This window comes from Diadema setosum, chromosome 9, assembly GCF_964275005.1.
Source record: "Diadema setosum chromosome 9, eeDiaSeto1, whole genome shotgun sequence".
NCBI classification, from domain to species: domain Eukaryota; kingdom Metazoa; phylum Echinodermata; class Echinoidea; order Diadematoida; family Diadematidae; genus Diadema; species Diadema setosum.
The window spans coordinates 18,185,026-18,207,012 of NC_092693.1; the positions used below are offsets into that span (position 1 = coordinate 18,185,026).

Sequence of the window (21,987 nt, forward strand, 5' to 3'; positions counted from 1 at the left end):
AACAAAATAACAGTAATGACAGAGATACTATTACAACTACCACTTACATTACAAATTCTACAAAGTACTAACAAACATAACACTGACAATTCTAAGTACTTGTATAACTTTTGTCTAATATTACAACTTCTATTGCTAACAAACATAATACTGACAATTCTAAGTACTTGTATAACTTTTGTCTAACATTACAACTACTATTACCACTACTATCATTGTCATTAGTATCATTATTATCATCTTCATCATTGCCATTATGAGCAGCAGCATTATCAATACTACAATTTTTATGATCATCATCACTACAGCAACATAAACAGAAGAATGAAGCATAAAGTACAAAGTAAATTATAACTATGTACACAGTATCTCACCTTGACAACGTCAAAGTCACTGGGATAGTGAGCTGCGGGGTTGTCTCGTGAGACAATCTGCCGGGAGCTGGCATTGCTGCTTTTCATGGCTGCACAGAGGTATTTATGCCGCGCCTTGGCCGTATAGTATTTGTTGAATACAACGATGAACTCTGCCAGATGAAGGAAGAGAAATCGAGAGGGTACAATTGTATTAAGAGGAATGGAAAGCACTTTCAGTTTCAAGCAATGACACATCATGTGATGTAAACTTCATTCTCTCCCCTTGCCTCTTTTTTCTTCTCTGTTTCTGTTTTCACCACTATCTTTCCCTTTACACTGCATATTGTGGCCCACTGAATATCCTCACTGAAAGCTGTACATGCAAGGTGCTATGCACTTGTCCCTGATTGCCCATGGCAAGTGAAAATCAAAGTCGGGCAAGTGTTATGGAACAATGAGAATAAAATGCTTGCCTGAACTGGGAAAGGAAAAAGTTTTGATGCCGCCTTTTTTTTTCACTTTTTCCTCCTTCAAACTCATAAAGTCAACCATGCAGAAGCTCAAACATAATGACTGTTTAGTGATGTACAGATGTAATGCACTTTAATTTCATTTCAGCAACTTCCCAACACCTGTATGTGAAGAAGCTCTATTCCAATGCAAAGTCAATACTTGATAGAATTAAGTTTGTTACTCAGTGTGTTTAAGCGCGAGAATCAACATACAATGTACATGTGCTGTTTGTTCAAACAATAGTGTTTCATCAAGCCTTTGACCTCCATTTGTACAGGTAGTTTTCTGTAATACTTTCCTATATTTTTGGACTTTTTTTTTTTTCCAGCCAAGTAGAATTAATGTTTGCAAATGGGAAGTGTTCTGCAATCATTTGAAAATCTGCTTGCCTGACTGGGCAAGTATATTAATAATAAAAAAAAAAAAAAAGTTATGTAGCACTTTGGTACTACTTGTAGTAATATCATTATTATTATTTCAAAGTGCACATCTTGAAAATACACTGTAGGTGCCTTCAAAATGTTCTCTGCTCATTCATGGAGGAATATCCAGCAACTCCTTGACCTTTGCACTCATAAAATCATATTCTAGTACAATTTCATGACACAATATTTGAGGTCTACAAATGTCAGGTTTGATAAGATAGTGCCCCTATGCCGTACATCAAACATACAAACACTTCAACTCTGCAAAGGTACAACTTGTACACAATCTGACTCACTCCAAATAAGTGAAGCTCAAGTATTCATTTGATATAATTTTGAGACTCTGATCCTCATGTTCAAAGAAACAAAAATAGAAGCTCCAAATCTTGTAATTATTTCCAATGGTACAGTGTCAAGCTCCAGTGTAAAGCTTCTCTTACAGTATGACAGCAGTTCACCTACTCAAATCATTTATTTATACAGTATTACAAAAACTCTACACAGTGTGTAGATATTTGAGCTTTGATATCGCGAGCAACTTTTAAAAAAAATCAAATATGTGCTATTCATCAAAAGTCAGGTACAGACAGACACAAACCGACAAAATTGATGTGGTTTTGTACATATAAGAGTACATTACCCTGTAGTAAGGAGAAAGGAGGGTGACATCTGTGACATTTAAATGCAGCCAGACACAAAAAATAATTGCATGCATTCCGATGCCACAGAGTTTGATGTCTGTGTGTGTGTGTGTGGGGGGGGGGGGGGTAGTGGTCAAACACACAGAGATCTTTCCTGCAGGCAAAAGCAGGATGCAATGCAACTCTTGAAATATTAATTTTCAAGTACTGTGACCTTTACTCTGCATTTGTGTTGATTTTTAGTGGAAGACACATACATTGTAAAACACATATTTCTCATTGAAAAGTAATCATCATCATGCAATGAATCAAACCAAAGTCCAGAATTATGGCTAGAGCTTTCTAGTGACTGACTGTTCAGTATCAAGTAGAAACTGTGCAAATCATTGCTCTGATTCAAATAACCATGGAGAATATAGTGTAATGCTGTGCACAGTCAATAAATGTGATATACTCATCTTGCGCACACACCAAACATTATGGAAAGGACTGTAAGAATCAACAGAAATGCTGTCTCACCATCTTGGATTCGTTCTGTGGTGTAATGAGTATAAACTTTTAAGTTCCTTGAGGCATGTGGCGGTTCTCCTGGACAGGTTGCCGAGGACAAGTGGAGACTGGAGTCCAGACTGAAGGGCGAATATTGCACGGATCTATCGAGCTGAAAGCTGACTTCGACGAGAGCTGTCAGTAAGAACACCACGTAAAAGAGTCTCCGACAGTTAGCGTCCATCCCGGTCCCCCGTGACGAGGAACCATGGCCACGAGGATGCATGGTGAACTCTCGGAGCAGCTGCGGAAGAGTCCTATGTCACAAAAAATGTCTGCTCACAGAAGTTCTTCCACACGTGCAATGGCTGGAAAGTGCTATGCTCCACGACTGATGATGGCTATACACCATGTTGTGAGTTATCATATCAGCCTTCCATGGTTCTTTGAGGTCAGTTGGGGACAGCTTTTCACTGTTGCATGCACAAAGCAGCTCTTGCAGTGAGCCTGAAACTAAAGAATACACAACAGCATTAAATAAGTTTCATCTCATAAACATCACAAACAGTCAAATGCAGCTACTGCAGCTAATGTAATACCATAAACTACTTGTACAATAAGGTAATGTATTGTCACACATTCCAATTTTTTTTTCTCACTGGTCACAGGACACGTACAGTCGCTCGGTGTATTGACGCTGTGGACACACAATGTATTTTGCATTGTACGCACAGTGGACGCGAGATGGTGTTGTTGTTTGTTCGGCGTTTTCGCGAAAGTTAACTTCCTGTTATCTACCGGCCATTGATAAGCCTATTTTCTGGCGGCAAATTTGACGTGATCACGAGGTGACCGTGAGAGATAATGAAAAAATATGAAAAATGGAGGTGCTCTCTCTGTTCGAGGTCATACAGGTCATCATATTTATTGATGACTGAAAAATCAGTCCTCTTCCCCACACTATACTGTACATGGTCGAACTCACAGTTACTTTTTTATATTGATCTTCACACAAAATTTGCCTTTTTTTCAACTTCACCCACACACACAAACCAGTTTTTTTCAAAGTGGTTTTGTGTTATACTCTTTGATATCTGAGCTTCAATTTTTAGATTTATGTTGACAAGTCTATCTCCACCAATTTTTTGTTATTTCACTTTGAAGGCAGCATATCTGCCGGTGCTAGCACCAGCGACCCCTACACGTACCACAGCGCCCCGCGCCGAGGTTACAGCGACGCCAACACGCACCGACCGTACTAGTTGCAGCGCCCCATGCCGGGGTTATGTTACCACTGGCTTAATTATACCCCTTTCATAAACTCAATAATGCGGATAATATCCGCAACATTTGGTCGTAAAATCGGAGAGGGGAAAGAATAATGCGCATTATTTCGACCCTTCTATTATCCGCATAATAGCAGCATCGGGACGAGATTTTGAGTTTATGAACGCAAACCCAAATAATGCGGATAATTGCCAGGGTGCGGTCAAACGTCACCTGTCTTTCCCGCAGAAGGGGGGTGTGCAGTCACCATGACGATTATCCGCCTTTTTCAGAACGGGCGCTCGTAAAAATAATGCGGATTATTTTCAGAGTTTGTGAACGCATTTTTTATTGAATTGTCCGCATTATTCTTATGCGGATAATAGGAGGATGAGTTTATGAAAGGGGTATTAGATATGCACATGTGGCTTATCTGTCCAAATTACGCAGAATATGTGGGAATAGGCTTGGAAGATAAGAAATATCACACATGTTTTGGATATTCAGAGGTCTTTAAGGAAATTAGGAGTAGTACCACCACAGAAGTGTACAAATAATACCGAATTGCAATTTCTAGGATCGAACTTATGGAACTTAAAGGCATAATTCATTTGCTTTTCACTTCTTAATGTACAAGTGTACTCATTTATTTATTCATCAATCAATTAGAAATCAATCTATTCATTTCTATTTGTTTATTCATTTTGTTCAGTTAACTTTATTTGTACTTTGTTTTGTTACAATCTTTTCATGTTATGCTTTTTTTTTAATGGACAAATCAATTTTTATCATACAACAAATGCATATTATTGTTTGTCAAAATGTATGCCAACTGATGTCGGATACACTCTTGCAGTACTCTTGCCAATGAATTGTGTAAATTCATTGGAATATACCTTATCTCTGTGCTAGTATATCAGGTGTATTTACACAGGTTTGTTTTGTTTGTTATGGTCATTCATGGATGTCTAGGCGCGAATATTATACAGTCAACTCTTCCTAAGTAAGTCAAAGTCTTAAAAGTCAAATAATAGCTTAAGTCGAATGCCTATAGTAGGCCCCTTTCTTTCATTTTTTTTCTGTTTTGTATTTTACCCCTACTTGCTCATAAGTCAAATTTTCTCTGGGTTGAAGCTTTTTCTTCAGTCCCAAAAGATTTGACATAGGCAGAGTTGACTGAATGTTGTTGATGATGCTGTTTTTTTGTTTTGTTTTTTTTTTTTTACATAATTTGGGTGTCATTTTTAATAAAGAAATCCTCTATTCTAGGTAAGTTACACTGGCTTTTACAATTTAGGTATTTTTCACCTTGTTTACTTTCTCAGAATCCATCCTCATCTACAATACATGTAAAAGTAAACAGGAACACATACAGAACATCACAAATCACAAGTTCACATAAATTTACAATTGAGAATCTCTGCTGGACTGGGGGATCATCATTTATGCCACTAGCCATCATATCCACTGACCACATCATAAAGCCTCTAAGCCAGTATTATGCAATGTAGAATCCAAATCCATCCCTAGGCCATCTATGATTCTATAATAATGATCAGCGCATGAAAAATCAACATTTCTCACAAAGTGAATAAAGACATGCAGACTATATACAATTCCTTTCATAAAATCTTGAAAGAATCACAAGCAATTTATAGTCTAGGTTTCTATCCTCGCGACATCTCTATCTTGAGTAGATTTCTATTGTGCATGGTTTGTATGAGCGTAGCCAACTGCGCGACAAGCCCAAACACTTCGGGTTCGGTTACGGAGCGCCCCAGGGTAAGAGCGTAGCTACAAATGTAGCTAGCCTATTTTGAAGCCCATTGATGATTACTGTTTTGACTTTTTTGGATGGTTATATTGAATAAATTTGACAAAATTTCATTTGTTAAATTTTCTACAGTAGCTAAGGAGAATAAGAAGACACGAGTCATGCATCCATTAGCTCATGATTCTCATTAATGTAATTTTAGCGGGCCTGAAAAGCAATTTTTATCATGTTATTTTTTGCCATTACATATAAAGTAGCAGATGGGACCGCCATGAATGCAATTCGTGGTGGACGGAAGCGACGTGATTATCCTTCGCGTCTCGATAGAAATTGAATTCCACTGCTTTTAATGCAAGTTTTGACACATTTAAAGTCACTTTCGTATCACCCTTTTTCTGAAATTTTCATATAAAATAGTAAAATACATTCCACAGGGTCAGAATTATCGATCAGACTGTTGATTAAAATGGTGGGTCGGGAGATTTGAAGAAACCGTTGTTTCGATGTCAAAAATGTGGCACTTAACAGAAAAATGTAACGCTACTTTGACTGAACATACATCTGTAGCAGAAAATCTAGCGAGATAGACTTGTTCGATCAAATGGCCGATTTGAAGAGCAAATTGTTAATTTTCATAATATGTAGATAACTAAGACAAAATAAACTGGTTTGAATTAAAAATAGCAATTTCAAGCAGTACTACATTTTTTTTCTTCGAAAAACTGACAAAATGAGGCTTTTTTAATGATATTTTATCGTCATCAAAATAAGAAAAGATAGATAAAAATTGGCATTGCTAGGTTGGGTAGGAATAGATGAAAAACGTGATTCTAAATTCAGATCATGACTGTTGGCGGCCAATCAGCAAGGAGAGAACGAATACACCGGAAGCGGAAAGACATACACTGTAATCTCAGGTAAAAATGCGTCGAGCGAAGATTTTAATGGGCGTGTGCATGTTGTGCCACCCAAGCGAATACGTGAGGATACTTACAAAACATATCTAAACACATTTAAATATAAATGTATTAATATTCCTTTGATGACACTGTCACAGAGAGAGAGAAAAAAAGCTCTTTCGGTCAGGTATGCTTACATAGTGTACATGCACTGTACATTCTATCTAGACTAGAAACCTTCTCAGACTTGGTAGTTTCATCCTTGAGGCCCACTTAAAATAGTATAATACAAATGTGTAAGTATCATGCGGCTGACATCTGATACACACAGATTGTACAGTACAGTAGTACACTGTAGATGGGGGGGGGGGGGGGTTGTTAGGAAGTTTATACCCTCCTTACTGGTTTTGTTTTTCTTGGGTTTAGGGGAGGGGGTTTAACCCCCCCCCCCCCCCCCAGCAAAAACATAGATCCACCCCTGCAATACATGTGTGTACAAGTAAAGATCATAATTCAGTCTTAATAATTATCCTGGTTTAATATTGTGTCAACAGATACACTTTCACATGCTTCATTTACTAATGCTGTTGAGACCTCTTCGGGCGAATTGGCACTACAGTATGTGCAGTATAGGGGCAGTGTGGGTGGTGCTGTATAACTACATGTATGAGCCCATGAGGGCATGAGGCTGAGGACAATTGTCGAATTTATGCCCCAATTAAAACCAATCAGAATCAAGGATTCATCAAATGAGGCATAGACATCTGTGCAAGTAGTTAAAAGTAAGTTGTATTCTCGGCACTAACGTACAAAGTACCTTTGTACCCATGTACATGTTAGATAACTCAAATTCCACTCAACCAAACTGCGCTAAAATCACAGGATATGCTTAAATTTCCAATCACTCGTGTAAATCTGAATTAAACTGGTCATCAGAAAGTGTGGATATCGACATCGACTGTCGTGTCATCGTTCAAAACATTTCGCCTTTCAGGAGTGATTGCGGCTTGTGCTGCCTACACAATCTGAAACTGAAGTTAGTCTAAGGCCAAGTAAAAAAAGAAAGTAGTTTCTCGTCCGGGTTTTTTGAGCAAGGCGATGAGGGAGGTCCTTACTATTTGATATCTTACTATTTTTTCGAGGATTGTCAAAATGAAAGTAATATGTGTTTCTCGTCCGGTAATTCTGAGAAAGGTAACGAGAGAGGGCTTTACTATTTTCTATATCCAATTTATGAAATGAAATATCACTCTGGTAGCTGTGTTATGAGAGACCAGGTCCCAAGTGTATGTCTTGCCTGCACTCTGTGCATTTTCAAACAGATATATATGTGACCCTGCACCTCAAAACAAACAAAAAGTCGCCAGACTTGTATTTTTAGTTAAGAGCATATTCTGAAAGAGCAGACTTTAAGCTTTAAAATGATGTATAACTCAAATCAAATGGACTCTCCTAACCTATCTAAATATTGGAAAGAAAGCACAAACTCAGGAAAAGTGTGAACTGAGAAAAGAGGCTCTGAAGTGCAGTGTCTATTCAGGGAGGTGGTCCACCTCCCTGGTCTATTCAAGCGCTTAATCTTTACCAAACCGTGCTGGCTGTGCGATGAATGGGACAAAAACAGGAAGTAAACCACCAGAGTAACAACAATGAAGGGATTATCAGATTAATCTGAAATTAAGCATGCCTCATTAACAAATTCTGTCCATAATTGATGCCAACTTTCAGAGCAGTAGCACTATCCTTTCAAAAGTTATTAGAGTTGAAAGTGAAGAGTGTGGACAAGGTTTTTCAGAAATGAAAAAGGGATTCTAAAACACACCTAATCACACTAATTTTCAAAAAATGTTCGAGATAAACTGCGAAAGAAACACAATTTCCTGCCCGTTTTATGATACCAAATTTTAGCATAATGTAAAAGAAGACCCGCTCTTTCAGAAGATATGAAAAAGTCAAGTTCAGCTAGGTTGACCCATTTCACTTATTTTCAGTCCTCAACCAAAATCAGTGTGTGCGACTTTTTGTTCGTTTTGAGGTGCACGGTCACATATATACAATGTATGTACCATACTTGAAATGAAACTTCATGCATGCAGAAATACATTTGCTATTTCTTTCCACTACAGATGTCAAGGGAAAATGACCATCTTAAAACTGGTATTTAGTGTTGTAATGGCATTTCTGATACCAGTGTACTTGCAATTCTGATGTATTGTGCTATTAATTGAAACAGGTATAAAACATGTCTTTCAACAAAATATATACGACTGAAATAAATTCCATGATATTCAAAACACTGCTTTATTTATCATTGGTGTTTGTGACTTTTTGTGTCCACACAGCTGGTATGTATCTGCATTTCTTATTCACAGTACAATATTGTAGCCAGACATTCAACTGGAAACTGGCTTGTACAATTGCAGATGGATGTCAAAATGATACTGATATGGCATTATAGCATTAAACATTTAAAGATGTTTCTTCATGTTCTAAAAAGACATTTGATAATCACTCATCATTTGGATGATGAATGATTGTATACCACACTACAGATGATACGACTCACAGCGGTGTCCGTGAATTTTCATCGTAAAGAAAAGTTTCCCGCAGAAATACGAGACAAACCAGAATCCGTGGAAAAGTTATTTATTTTGTAGATACACCCATTTAATAATTCTACATTTGCTGGAAAAGCGCATTCATTTTATCTTCAAAATATAACAATACATCGCCGTCAGATGCAACGTTACAGAGCAGAGTGTACGGGCCTCTACACAGCTACAGACACGCACACTTTGCCAATAAACGGTGCGGCACGGCCACTGCATTACCCTACCTTCCGACACTGCACTGACGCACATGCACATAGTCACAATGACAGGAAAACGTATACAAACTCCATACAATCCTCACAAGCATTTGTACAGTACAATTCATCCACCTAAAATACGAGAAACGGGGAAAAATACAAACAATGCGCGAAAAATGCGTGGAATATCAGCGATTGTTCGTAAAAATGTTGCCGCTATCGCGTTCACGACGTACCGAGTGCGCTGTACATCACAGCCCAGGCCCGCCCGCGGCCCGCCCATCCAACTACAGTTCGACTAGCGGGACTGCTTTGTGGAGCAGTGTGAAATGCATGCGTTATTACATACGCACTACAGAAGCTACAGCTGTACTACAGCTATTAGTAGAGGACGCAAGGCGTAATTAGAAATGAGACATCACCATTGGTAGGTGAATATCATTGTCAATTTCTTTTTTTGGCGGCCGAAAAAATAGTAAATATAAAAAAAGTCGATTCGGCAACTGAAAATCGATGCCGGTGGGGAGCGGGCTGGGATGAGAATTATGAATTTCTTGGTATTTTCAGCGCCATTTTGAAAATAGTAAATAGTAAAAAAATCGATGCGGCGGCCAAAATCGATGCGCGCGAGGACGAGAAACTGGTTTCTTTTTTTACTTGGCCTAATCTTACAATGTTGAATATTATGTGACAAATCTGCAAGTAACTGAAGCAAAAAAAAAAAAAAAAAAAGAGAAAAAAATCATTATGTATGCATGATTGACAGTGCATGGGAAGTTAAATAAGTGGGATGAGTAAATACAGTTATATCGCATAAGATCATGCACATATACGCTGTACAGACAGACAGACAGAGACACTCGTGCACACAGACATGCACACTTATTTGACTCAGTCATCGTCAACTTGCTACGTGTTGAGTCACCGTTTACAAATGTTATAAGAATTAATTTCAATTTCATATTGTGCAGGCACGATCACTCGCAAAGACTTGTGAGTGACACGATGTGAAAGCAACGCTGATATTGACACTCCTCGATGACTGATTTGGTTCAAATTCATGTGAATCAGTGATTGGAAATATACTATTAGCTTTAAATTTATTCTGTGATTTTGGTGCAATTTGGTCGAGTGGAATTTGAGATATCTACATTGTGACATGGACATGAAAGTACATCAGTACTATTCTCTCAACAAGACTTTACTCGAGTCTCTGTTTCTGCTAGAAAATCTGCCACTATTACCCGAGTTACCGGAGTGCCCGTTTTAAAACAACTTCAACAAATCTCGGGTTTGAGGTCATCAACTTCAAGCAGTTCCCATTGCTGCTTTACCATAGCAAGTAGCACATTGTTGAAACGCGAACGTTAGTTTTTATCCTCTGCAAAAGATTTCGGAAAACTCGTATTTGGTCATTCATGCGTGGTAATGTGGCATTATTTCCAAGCCTGTAGAGGTTGTACTACTGTACAGCTTGTACATTTCACGCGAGCTGCTTGCACCTGCTCTCGACAGTTGGCTACATTTTCTTCGAATCATGTTCGCCACGTCGGCTGCCCTGGCCGCCGTGCCGCCGTCAAATCGCGATGTTCTCCACTCAGCTCCCCGCATTTTACCGGTGGGGCTAGCTACGCCTAGTGCCTGCGATACGACCATGTACCATAGTGAGCACGTACGAACGCACGCAGCGCACTAGCGCACACTGGTATGACAACACAATTAGGGGGAGTGGCTTCTGCGCTGGTTACGCGTTTTAGCTTACCACTGTGCGCTCATTAACCTCTCGCTCGAGATCCGCACGCTCAAGCAGCTTCTCAGCGCTATTTGCAAACATGATTTGTGCCGTGTTTTGCTCGTTCTCAGCGAGAAAAAGTTCTAATATTGGCGTAATTTCAAAGTTTAATTTCTCGAGATAGGATCATCATTTCGTCATGAAATTTGAAATATGTGACCCGCGACAACGGTTTCAGGCAAAAGTCGCAAGAGCAAATTCCCTCCTAGGCGGGGTGCAAAGACTTTGACCATTATTTTTGTCGATTTAGGTTTTTTGCAGAAATCGAATCTTTGATATGTTTTCTACATCTACACTAAATTTCATAGCATAAGACTAAGTTTTTCCTATCAAAAATGGAATTTTAAGCACCCTATGTTAGATCGCACTCGTCAGTTTCGAGCTTTTTTCGAACGCCGCGCCAATATCCCAAGCGTTGCTACGGCGCAGGGTCTCGCATGCGATTGGCTGGTGCGTCGCATACATTTATATAATTCGGCTTTCGCAGACACCAGTTGCAGCGTTTGGGGAATGCTTTGTCCACGCGTGCACAATTACATGCTCCATTGTTCTTGCTATAGTGGTTTATATACGCTCGCTCTGTAGTGCGTGCTCTTCGTTTGGCGTTCTATCCAAACTATTCTAGCGCAATGTTCGACAACGGAAGTGAAACAAAAATCATGTAGCATGACATAACCGTGTGAAAAGAAAACTAGATATTCTCCAATTTGTCTACTTGTACATGTAGCAAAAATTATGACAGCAGACTGACTCAATGGAAGGGAGATGAGAGGAAAGGAGTGGTCACATGCGACTAATTATATTCAAATACTACACGTCAAGATCGCACCAAACTAACGAGTCGTGTTTGTTTGTTTCTTTGTTTTAACTTGATTAGCACCACCGAACAAAGCAACATATGCCTGTCTTGTAAAAGCAAAACAAACAGGAAGCGTGACCCTTGCCAGCACTGGCAATTTTCTGCCTTCAAAAGGGTCGCCAATGATATAGACAAATCAACAACAATGAAAACGCGATTTGTAAATGTGTGGATTCGCCACCGCTCCTGTTACATGCACACGGTCATGGCGTGTGGATGCCATTGCGTAATGCGTGCACCAAATACACATGTATATACATGTACACCATACAGCTGTACGTGCAATTATCGTATTCGCTATCTTGAAAGACGTACTGGTAAACAAACCCGAGCGAAACGCATTGTTTTTCGGCTCCATGCGCTGAGCACCGAGGAAGGTGCCCGGGAAATTTGACTCTCTCAGTGAGCCAATTAGAAGGCGATGTGGTTGCTAGAGGCGGAGCTTAACATCGATTGGCACCATCGTACGGATGGGTGATTCTCCCTTCGCATCGCCGCTCCGAAATTGTCTTTGAGAAAGAGGTGAATCTTCAAAGCCTGTTTTCTCGCAATTTTGTCAGGCTAACATCTTAAAAAGTGCATTTTATTTCTCTTTCTATGCCCACTAATGGTGCCGGAGAATACAAGTGTTTTATATCAATGCAAAGCTTAGGAAATGGGCAATGTGATTCAGTGAAAAAACGAATTTTCAAAATTTCCGACTTTTGCCTGAAACCGTTGTCGCCGGCCACATATGTCTTAATAACATAATTCTCTTTCATATGAAATTGTTCAAGATCGGCTTTTGAAAGAATTTCAAAAGTTAGAAAAATACTCCAGACACCCTAGTCTAGGTTCTATATCCACAGATAGGCAATGATTTGACTCTTTTTTTAAATAAGATTTCACGACAAAGCTAAAAACTGCCTGGACCGACTGTTGACCATGGCATGGTTGACATATGGAGTTGTCGAGGGTATACGTAGACCAAAGCCTACCAAAGGGGTAGGGCCTAGCTGCCTAAATTACAACACTGCACACTGCCCACACATGCCACGGCCATCACACAGGAAAAACATAATATATATATATATATGTACATAGCACCATATTCATTAACTATACACAGCCCAGTCGCCGCTGTACATACGTAGCGCGACAGGGCTGTACCAACGAAGCTCCAAACACGAAGAGGGTCCAACGATCGCATGCGATCGGATTGAATTTTGATACTTTAGATCATTTTTTTGTCACTTCAAACTCATCTGACGAACAAAATGATAATGAGACTTCATATCTATGCTATGAATATTGAAATTTAGATTTAATAACTTACCTAAAATGATGGTTATATATGCAGCATGTGTGAACGGTTCACGAACGGTATGGTTGAGGGGTCTAGATATCGCGCACGAAAATTTGAAATGCTCTTATAATAGAAGTTATTCCATAATCGTACCTGAATTTCTCAATGAATGTCACGAAAATGCAGAAAAATCACCTCCCAGAATCTCCTGATGATACGATGACGGAGTAGTGCGCTGTCGCCGTTTGTATGTCGGACTTTTTTTTATGCGTTCACCTTATCGGGGTATGTAAAGATCGCGCAGCTGCCCTATGTAGTTTCATGCGTGAAAGTGTCTGCCCCTCTCTGCGGCTGTAGCGTGCTTCGGCTTTCGTAGAATATCATCAACGATCGATCGAACAAATTACGAATTCTATCGGCTACGATCATACGAACGAGACAAGCGAGACGACACGTCTAGGCTACAACATCCTTAAAAAAGATTTTAAGCAAAGGTAGGTAAATTATAAGGTAAAAAATTGGAAATTTAGTGAAAAATTTGTTCCAAAAAATTGGAAATTTAGTGAAAAATTTGTTTGAAATCAAAATTTCTTACCTGCTTTCTTCTCATGTTTAGCGGTTGTCAAGTATTTTTATTCCATGGGCGTATCGGCAAATTTTGCGCTTAGTCCTACGCGTAATATCGCAGTTACGCTATGCGCGATCATTAAGTCCCTGCGCGAGACCTAGTACCCTTACTATACATCGTCTTTCACGCCAGGCCATTTCCAATACTAGTATCCGGGAGGTCACATGATCTGAATGCCCTTTCAAAAGGTCGCGCTGTCGACCGTGCTGCTACACCAACACTCAAGCAGCGCATCGCACGCACGCAAAAGATTTCCGCAGAGATCAAGGCGCCATTTTGAATTCTGCAACGATGAACCCTGACGGTGTCAGGGAATCCGCCAGAAAGTATCATTTTTTGGTTCCACGGACTTATCACGAGGGCTCTCAATGGACTTACGAACCTTCTGTAATACAAGCATGCACTTAAGGTGAGTAACGTTTGGTAACGTGTACATTGTTTATAAAGAACGTATAAATTTTCATAAGTTTTGTAGTTGTGTTGTGGTTCCCCACTTTGTAGGTGCCCGCTCGTTGGTCAGACGCTGTATTCGCGTAGCGTATTAACAGCGTCTGGTCGGGCTACATATTCATTAGTTTCTACCTGTATCGTCGAAAATGGCCCAAGCATATAAATAATAATTCATGGAGTAATGAGGATGACACACAAAGCTATGCGCACAGCACTGCAAATCCGCACAGGTAACAGGTGCAAGTTGAACCTTGAAGTTGAGGTTCGATTCCACACACTCTCACAAACGCCCATTCGTATACATGTAACTGTTAGGTCCTATTAACTCCTATGTGTAGTACGTACATCCTCACAGTGTATAAATGGTAATTCATCACGATGCGCATGGTACACATTCAGGCATCTTGAATGTATTCTTTCACAGGTATGATCAGATATTCATGAGAGTTTACTATATCTGAAACTAAATGCAAAGCTATAATTGTATTTCAAGGCATCCATATCCAAATATTTCCCATAAATGCGATAAAGGCAATACTACTCTCACCTGTTGTCAACAAAAGACCGTCCTTTACTCAGTATCTCGCTCTCGGCTGGCTCAGACGGACGGCTGTGCTTTTCATGCATGCTGTGTATGTACAGTGTGTGCCCGTTCACAAGACACGCAAACCACTGTACATGTACACACATCAGTGACACACACACTTGTATTGTGAGCTCGATCTCTTACCGGAAATCGTAATATGGGCATAGCGCCATCTAGTGGTGATCCATACTACATACACGTACGTATGTACGATAACGAACGGCAGCGCAGCAGCAGCAGGTTGCTAGTCCCATTATATTGTAATTGCTGTGGGTGTACGGCAGTCACAAAAAAGTCTGTGACTTTGATGGAAAGTTTCACATCTTTGGCCTGATCATCCCACCCGCCACTGATTTTTGAAACCGTTGTTGATTCAACAAGTTGAATTCAGATGGCAAATCAACAGAATATCATGTTAAATCGTGGAGTAGGGAGGCGACACAAATGGGCCATCGACTTCACAGCAAGGTAAATTCAGCCAATTTCAGGCATGGCATGGGCCATGGCATGGCATTAGCAACGATCTTTAGGTTTTTAACCAAAACCTCATGGCAAGGATCATTTGCAGGATTATGTAGACTTATATCAGTGAAATGAGTAATGTACAGCCGCACTACAGGTAACCGTAGTCACTAAATACCAGTAGGGCCTACTATCACCAAGACTGCAAGAGACATTTGAGTAGAGTAATTTTTTAAATAATCTTCAGAAAACAGGTTGTTGTTTTTTAATAAGAGGAAAAAAAAGAAAAAAAATGTAAATTTACAGTGTAAATAGCAGCTTTGAAGGTCAACGCAGGACAGGTCAGGCTTGGTCTGCATCCCTAGTATAGTGCCATGATAGTCAACCTATTGATTGTGGACATCTTCGGCAAGACAAGACGAGACAATTTACCATACGGTCGCGGTACGCCTACTCCACTGACCACTTTCACTGACAGTACACAGTGTAGGTCTACCACCAGGAGGACCAGTCCAGGTGGCATGCATGGCACCAGTTGCTGATAAATTTGCCAGCCCAATCACTTCTGGCCCCTGCTCTGTCTTCAGTTTTTCCACTTCCTGGTTTCCACAGTTAGTTTCCACCAATGGCATTGCCTTTTGTTTGTGTTTTGAATTTCACTTCTTGTACCAAGGAAGTTTAACGATTTATAACAGGGGAGAGATGCAGATAGAGTTCCAACTTCAAACTGCCGGACCATCCCCGGCCACTGGCACTGCACTGGCTGACTTTTTCAGTTTTCAGTTTTCAATGGATGTTTCTAAAACTTTATCAAAGAATTCCACACAGCAGTTGTGAATTGTGGTGTCTACTACTACAACTAGAAAATGTACTTGTAAACATACCAGGTCCTGTATGCGCATGCACCTTGCCCTTGATGATCGGGGTTTGATGCACTCATCTTTGTTAGCAATCTGAAGATTCATTTTGAATGCCAACACAGTGTTGGCTGCCCATGATTCAACTAAACTGCTGTCCCAAATTCTACCACCTGCTTTGTGATCTACAATGTAGACACCCATTTGCTATTGCGCTCGCGTGGTCAAATTTTGTCACTAGAGGTTGAACCTAGGTGAGGGTTTTTTAAATGAAGTGAAATTGTGAATTGTACATAATGATAGAGCAAATAAATTGAAAGTAGATTTCATTCAGAAATATGTGCAGAAATGTGAATCTTAGCTGTATAATATGACAGTATTTGAAATGGTATCACTGGAAAGCCAATTTGTCATTTTTCTTATCACTTCTGACTAATGAAACTGATATTGTGTATTAAATGATAGTAGATTTTACAGTTCTTTATTCATTTGTTAGGGTAGTGTGAAGACATAAATTAAAGCTGAGTACCCGGTACTGGTAAACTTCATTTCTATTTGCTCATCAAGGTGCATTCAGTGCCATGTTCTTGAATGGATTCAGAAATCACATCTCTTTTATGGAAAGAAATGTCAGCACAGGACAGCTTCACGAGTCACAGAAACAACCTTTTGAAATTCCTGTAGTTTAACTGTAGATGGATTGTGTTCCATTAAATGCCATCACTATTGAAAAATGTTCACACAGAGAAAATGATTAAATTGGCAACTTTGTTTGTCGCTAGCATTGCAACTGAATTTTAGTGTTTACATGAACAGGCATATCACTTCCAGTCAACTTTCTAGAAACAAGACCTCGACAGAATTTGTATTTGATTCAAGTGATTGATACAATGTTCTCTTCAAAATGAATTTCAAAATGTGTTTTTTGGTTTTGCTGAGATGGTTAATTTGAAAAGTTAGATGTAAACAGTGAGATGCAAGAAGCATTTGCAGGCAGCTTGTCTGCTTACCAAATCAGCATATCAGTACGACTCTCATTGTTTTTTTCTCTGTTGCAATCACGAATACCACTTCTAATTTTTGTCATGCAGGCCAAGAAGTGAAAGGCAGTTACCGGCCATTGCTGACCTTCCTGCACCAGTCGGGTACTTTGAGCGTTCTGTGCCTGATACTGCACAACATGACAGGGACTCAAGTTTGGTAGTCAAGGTGAGGTACAGTAATCCTGGCATCATATGACAAAATCCAGATTGTCACAAACATTTAACTATAAAAATACGCCCTCAACAAAACCACCTGTGATTTCAAGCTCTCCATAGTTTTCTTTGCTTTTTTTTTTTTTTTTTTTTTGAAGTTCAGAATCAAAATAGCAGTACAAGTTGTACATGAAGTTCTACTATGGTATGGATGCAAAAGTTAAACTGTGTTACATGTACTTGCTTCTTTGACATTTTCCATTTGAAAATAGCTCATATATGTGATAACGGGGGCGGATCCAGGAATTCCGTGAAGGGAGGGCACAAAGCGAGGGAGTGAATTCCGGTATTCATTAGCTGACAAGCAAAAAAAAAAAAAAAGAAGAAGAAAAAAAAGAGGGGGATGGGGGCTTAGTGAAAACTTCTTGCTTTCTCGTGCCACTTCCATGTTTCATCAGCTAACAAGCAATGACAAAAAAGGCTTTAGCACAATGTCCCCTGATATTGTATGATTTCATTTATACTTTTTCTTTTTCTCTTCTTATATAAAAAGAAATGAAAGGGGAAAGGGGGAGTGCGCCTGGTGCCCCCCCCCCCCCCCCCCCACCAATCCACCACTGTGATAAGGTTTGGAATGCACTTAGTTGAGTTTAATTCACTTTTATTGTCCATTTCTTGAAATCTGTTTTGTGTGCTGTATGCATACATATTTGTACAAGACACAGGTATAGCATAAGTTTATAGTAATGAAAGGTGTGCATACACTGATTGTACAATACTAAAATATCAGTTTCAGTGATTGCAAACACGTGACATTAGTAAAAGTACCGTTATTGAGTTGTACTGAGTAGAATTTGTGTGTGGGTGTAATTTACATGCATGCAGGTGTGTACATTTGTATGTGTGTGTCAAAGTGAGGTGCTGTATTTAAGAATTTGAATTTATTTTTCCTGAAATTGCTTTTCATTATGGTGTTGTTGTCTTATTTGTGGTCCTCCTGTCTTCAATAGAAATGCTGGGACATAGCACTGGCTCCATTAAAGCAGCTACCAATGAATCTGTTCCTGATGTACATGGCAGGCAGCTCCATCTCCATCTTTCCCATCATGATGGTCGGCATGATGCTATGGCGACCCATCCAGGCCCTGATGTCCCTCAAAGCAAGTGGGTTCAATGAGTGCACACCGAGAATTTGGTTTTGTTTCATGTCCCATGTAGTTTGGCATGTTCCCATTCTTTCTCTCTCTTATGAATATGTGGGACATCAAGACCCAGTACCGGTAGCATGGCCGTGCCATGGACTGGTTAACCTGGCGTGACTGGGATACACAGTCAACCTTGCCTAAGTCAAATCTATTTGGACCGAAGAAATAGCTTCAACTTGGAGAAAATTTGACTTATGAGGGATTAAAATCAATGGAATACATGTATAAAGAGAAGAGGACTTGTAAAGACCTTCAACTTAGGCAATTATTAGACTTATGTGAGGTCCACTTTTTAAAGCAAGATTGACTGTGCTTTAGAATCCCCAGAATGGATTCTGTACAACTTTATCACTGATCTCTTAGTATGACAAGTACACACACAGCCGAAATTCGTTCGACTGGAAAATATGCGCTTTGATGCACATATCAACTGACGGTGCTATTCTTGGTTTTCGAGTATACCTTGGTAGGCAGCCAGCGAATGAAGATCAATTCAATCAAACCACCCATGTTTTCTCAGCCTACTGGGTCTTTATTGAAAAGCTGCTGCTGTGTCACACATATTTTGTGTCTTTATGCCATTATATCTAATATCATCTGTCCCATAAACTGTTGCTGCAGAAGTGGAGATTGTTCTTCCTGAGACAGAATTGGCAGAAGCACTTGGTTTAACACAGACATTATTTTCGTCCCCCCCCCCCCCCCCTGCTGAATTTAGCATACAAGATGCTGGAAGGTAGTCCCCAAGCTCTCATTCAGAAGATAGTGTACTTCATAGCCAACCTACTGGGTATAGCCCTGGCCCTCTACAAGTGTTCATCCATGGGGCTGCTACCGACACACTCATCAGACTGGCTGTCGTTTCTGGAGCCACAGCAGGTGAGTTTGTGCAGCTTAGGCCTGTTCATTAGAATGTATCCGGGAAGTTAGTTTCAATACATGCAGTAATGGATTTAGTATGTACATGTTCACCACCTGTGTAATCAGACTTTTGTATTTATTGTGTGGTTTAATTTATCAGACGTAGACTATCTAATATGGAAGGACTCTCCCCCTATGTTTCTCATTTTCTTTCAGTCAATGACCCTTTCTGCCTCTCTGTGTACCAGTTTTTGCCTATTAATAAATTGTTACTTGTGCCTATTCATGTGATTCCTATTGTAATTAGTTGGGACTTAAAGGATGTAAACTGCCCAAACTATGGATGAGTTGAGGCTGTCCTATGTCCAACAGATAAATGCATGTGTTTGTTCACATCTTACATTCTGAACCTTTCTGGTCATCAATAATATTGTCGTCGTCGTCATCATCATCATCATCCCAAACATAATTTTGGTTTGTGAGCAGCTGTGTAATTGATTTCCAGTTGATGCCTCAATGTCTCAAACCTATTGAAAACTTACGTACAGCTTTGGGATTTCACAAAGTGTCAGTTTATTATCACCTGGATGTATTGTTTGTATGTTTTCTTTTGGCCTTTCTGTTTTTATCATTTACAGAGAGTGGAGTATTCAGGAGGTGGAATGGTTCTGTAATTGGAAAAGAGAATGAAAACTTGGAGCCAGGAAATGAACACAAATGTTTAAATAAACCCTGCTGTGCAATCGATGTAGAGTTTGAGGAGGAAGTATACTACTGTTGCCAGTGTGAATCCTACTTGTGTGCAGAAATGGTATTGAAACACACTTGCAGACAGGAGATAGGGTGTGCGTCAACCGCTAGGGATGATCCACTGCACTTTGCTGACACTGTTTGGACGGTCCATCCCAAGCCACTAGGCCACTTTCGTGGATATTGTGCGAGTGTGAATTCTCAGTTGAATGGTTATGAGAAACAAATTATTTCATTCTTTATTCAAAGCAGGCGTTTTATATCAAACAGGATTTTTCCCCTTTTTTCACTTCAACAGAATTTTTCTGTGATGTCATATAAAAACATGCCATGGAAATCATAATTATAAAAATCCCATAATCATTCCATTGGCTAATGTAAATTGTCTAAAGACATAACAATTTTTCTTTCCTTATTCCATTTGTTCCCCTGCTAGCAAAATCTGAAACCTATCTCATAATATATTTCATAATACCTTTTATCAATTATTTGTTATACATGTATTATTATGTGACTGTTATAGCATATGGTGTGCAAGTGCTTTGGTAAAGCAATTCACTTAAAGTCCCATTGTGCTTGCAACAATGGGAGTTCTCTGTATATTTTGTGATAGATTGACTGGCAGTAAAGGAGATTGCATAATGCATTGACTTGTAGGGGAAGATCGAGAGTAGTACTGCTTGCTGAAGAGAGAAAATCTCCACAGTTATTATGCATGTCAAGCTGCAGCACTGGAAAGACTAGATGGGATGCAGTATAGCACAGCAGTCAGTATTTAAAGTGGAACAGAATTAGTGATACTCAGATGAGCTGTTTATGGTGTAAGGTGCTCATTCCGGGCAGCCTTCTCTTTATACAACATTTCATATTGATGCTTGATGTGCTACTGTGTGTACAGCATATATCCTGCTATGCAGGGCAAGTTTGTGTCATAAATGGCCAGTCATGTCATGTGTTGCATGGTATTGAGGTGATTAACAAAGTGAGGTTTGGACCTAGATACAACAGTGTGTGACCTTTGCTCTATGGATATTTATTCAGCCATATACGCCGAACCCATATCACTGGAAATACCAGTTTCTTGCTGAGACTTTCTAGAAGTGTTTAGCGTGCTTACTTTCACTGCTTTTGCATCATAAACAGTACAAGTGTTATGCCAAAAGTCATGCCCTAAGTAAATTCCGACTGTGTATTATTTGATAGAAATATTTCGAAATCAAACTTCTGCACTGAGCATTTATGGCCATATGCTATAAAACAGTGTAGCCTTTTGAAAATGGCTTATGTGTTTTCAGTATTGTCTTGATTAACATGAACGTTTTGCATGGATTTTTCTGTTTGTGTCGTTTAATACTGCAGATCCTGATTTGTATTTGTTACGTCAGTATGTTAGTGTATACACCATATTATGATAATAAGCACAATAGTTGTTTGCAGCAGATAGGAAGTCAAACATCATTTTAGGGAGTTGGATGAAGAACGAACATGTAAATGTGCAATTGATGCTCGAATGATACTCTGGGCAACGGTAAATCTGCATGTCAGAAAGTGTCTGCATTTATTTGTAAAGAGAGTGATAATTACACTGTGGGATATTAGTGCTAAAATGTAGATTTTCTACTGAAATGAACAAAAACAAACAAGCAAACAAATAAACAAGCAAATGTTTTGTTCCATCCTGTCTAATCAACTCACATGTATGTAACTGTGTAAAATCAAAGATTCTTGAAATCCCAGCCCTGTCTGTGATCACTACTTCATGTATGCCTAGGTTAGATATGTTTAAGTACAGTGTATGAATTCACAGAGTTCTACAGTACGGTATTTGTATTTTGGGTAGAAATCTTTCTTTAATTCCAATCAGTATTGCCGTATGCAATGTTA

General features: G+C 39.4%; 2 protein-coding genes across 2 annotated transcripts in view; one reads left to right on the plus strand and one right to left on the minus strand.

Moving 5' to 3' along the window:
* Positions 1–14,762, minus strand: part of LOC140232917 (membrane-bound transcription factor site-1 protease-like) — a 37,807-nt gene extending 23,045 nt beyond the window's left edge. The window contains exons 1-3 of the mRNA XM_072313028.1: positions 14,734–14,762; positions 2,455–2,937; positions 375–526 (exon numbers count right to left, since the gene is read on the minus strand). Coding sequence (XP_072169129.1) covers positions 375–526; positions 2,455–2,710 — 408 coding nt within the window. The 5' untranslated portion in view covers positions 2,711–2,937; positions 14,734–14,762. The remainder of the gene's footprint in view (positions 1–374; positions 527–2,454; positions 2,938–14,733) is intronic.
* A 226-nt stretch (positions 14,763–14,988) lies between these two features.
* LOC140232654 (ER membrane protein complex subunit 4-like) lies at positions 14,989–21,785 on the plus strand. Its single transcript, XM_072312758.1, has 5 exons — positions 14,989–15,240; positions 17,183–17,300; positions 18,298–18,451; positions 19,211–19,371; positions 19,992–21,785. The coding sequence occupies exons 1-5, from the start codon at positions 15,164–15,166 to the stop codon at positions 20,025–20,027; spliced, it is 546 nt and encodes a 181-aa protein (XP_072168859.1). The 5' UTR covers positions 14,989–15,163; the 3' UTR covers positions 20,028–21,785.
* The last annotated feature ends 202 nt before the right edge of the window (positions 21,786–21,987 follow it).

What these genes read in the sequence shown, in the direction of transcription:
- LOC140232654 (XM_072312758.1), top strand. Translation starts at nt 15,164, where the DNA reads ATGGCAAATCAACAGAATATCATGTTAAATCGTGGAGTAGGGAGGCGA. An exon ending in CCTGATGTCCCTCAAAGCAA is followed by an intron (nt 18,452 to 19,210) that starts GTGGGTTCAATG and finishes TGCTGAATTTAG; the next exon opens with CATACAAGATGCTGGAAGGT. An exon ending in CGTTTCTGGAGCCACAGCAG is followed by an intron (nt 19,372 to 19,991) that starts GTGAGTTTGTGC and finishes TATCATTTACAG; the next exon opens with AGAGTGGAGTATTCAGGAGG.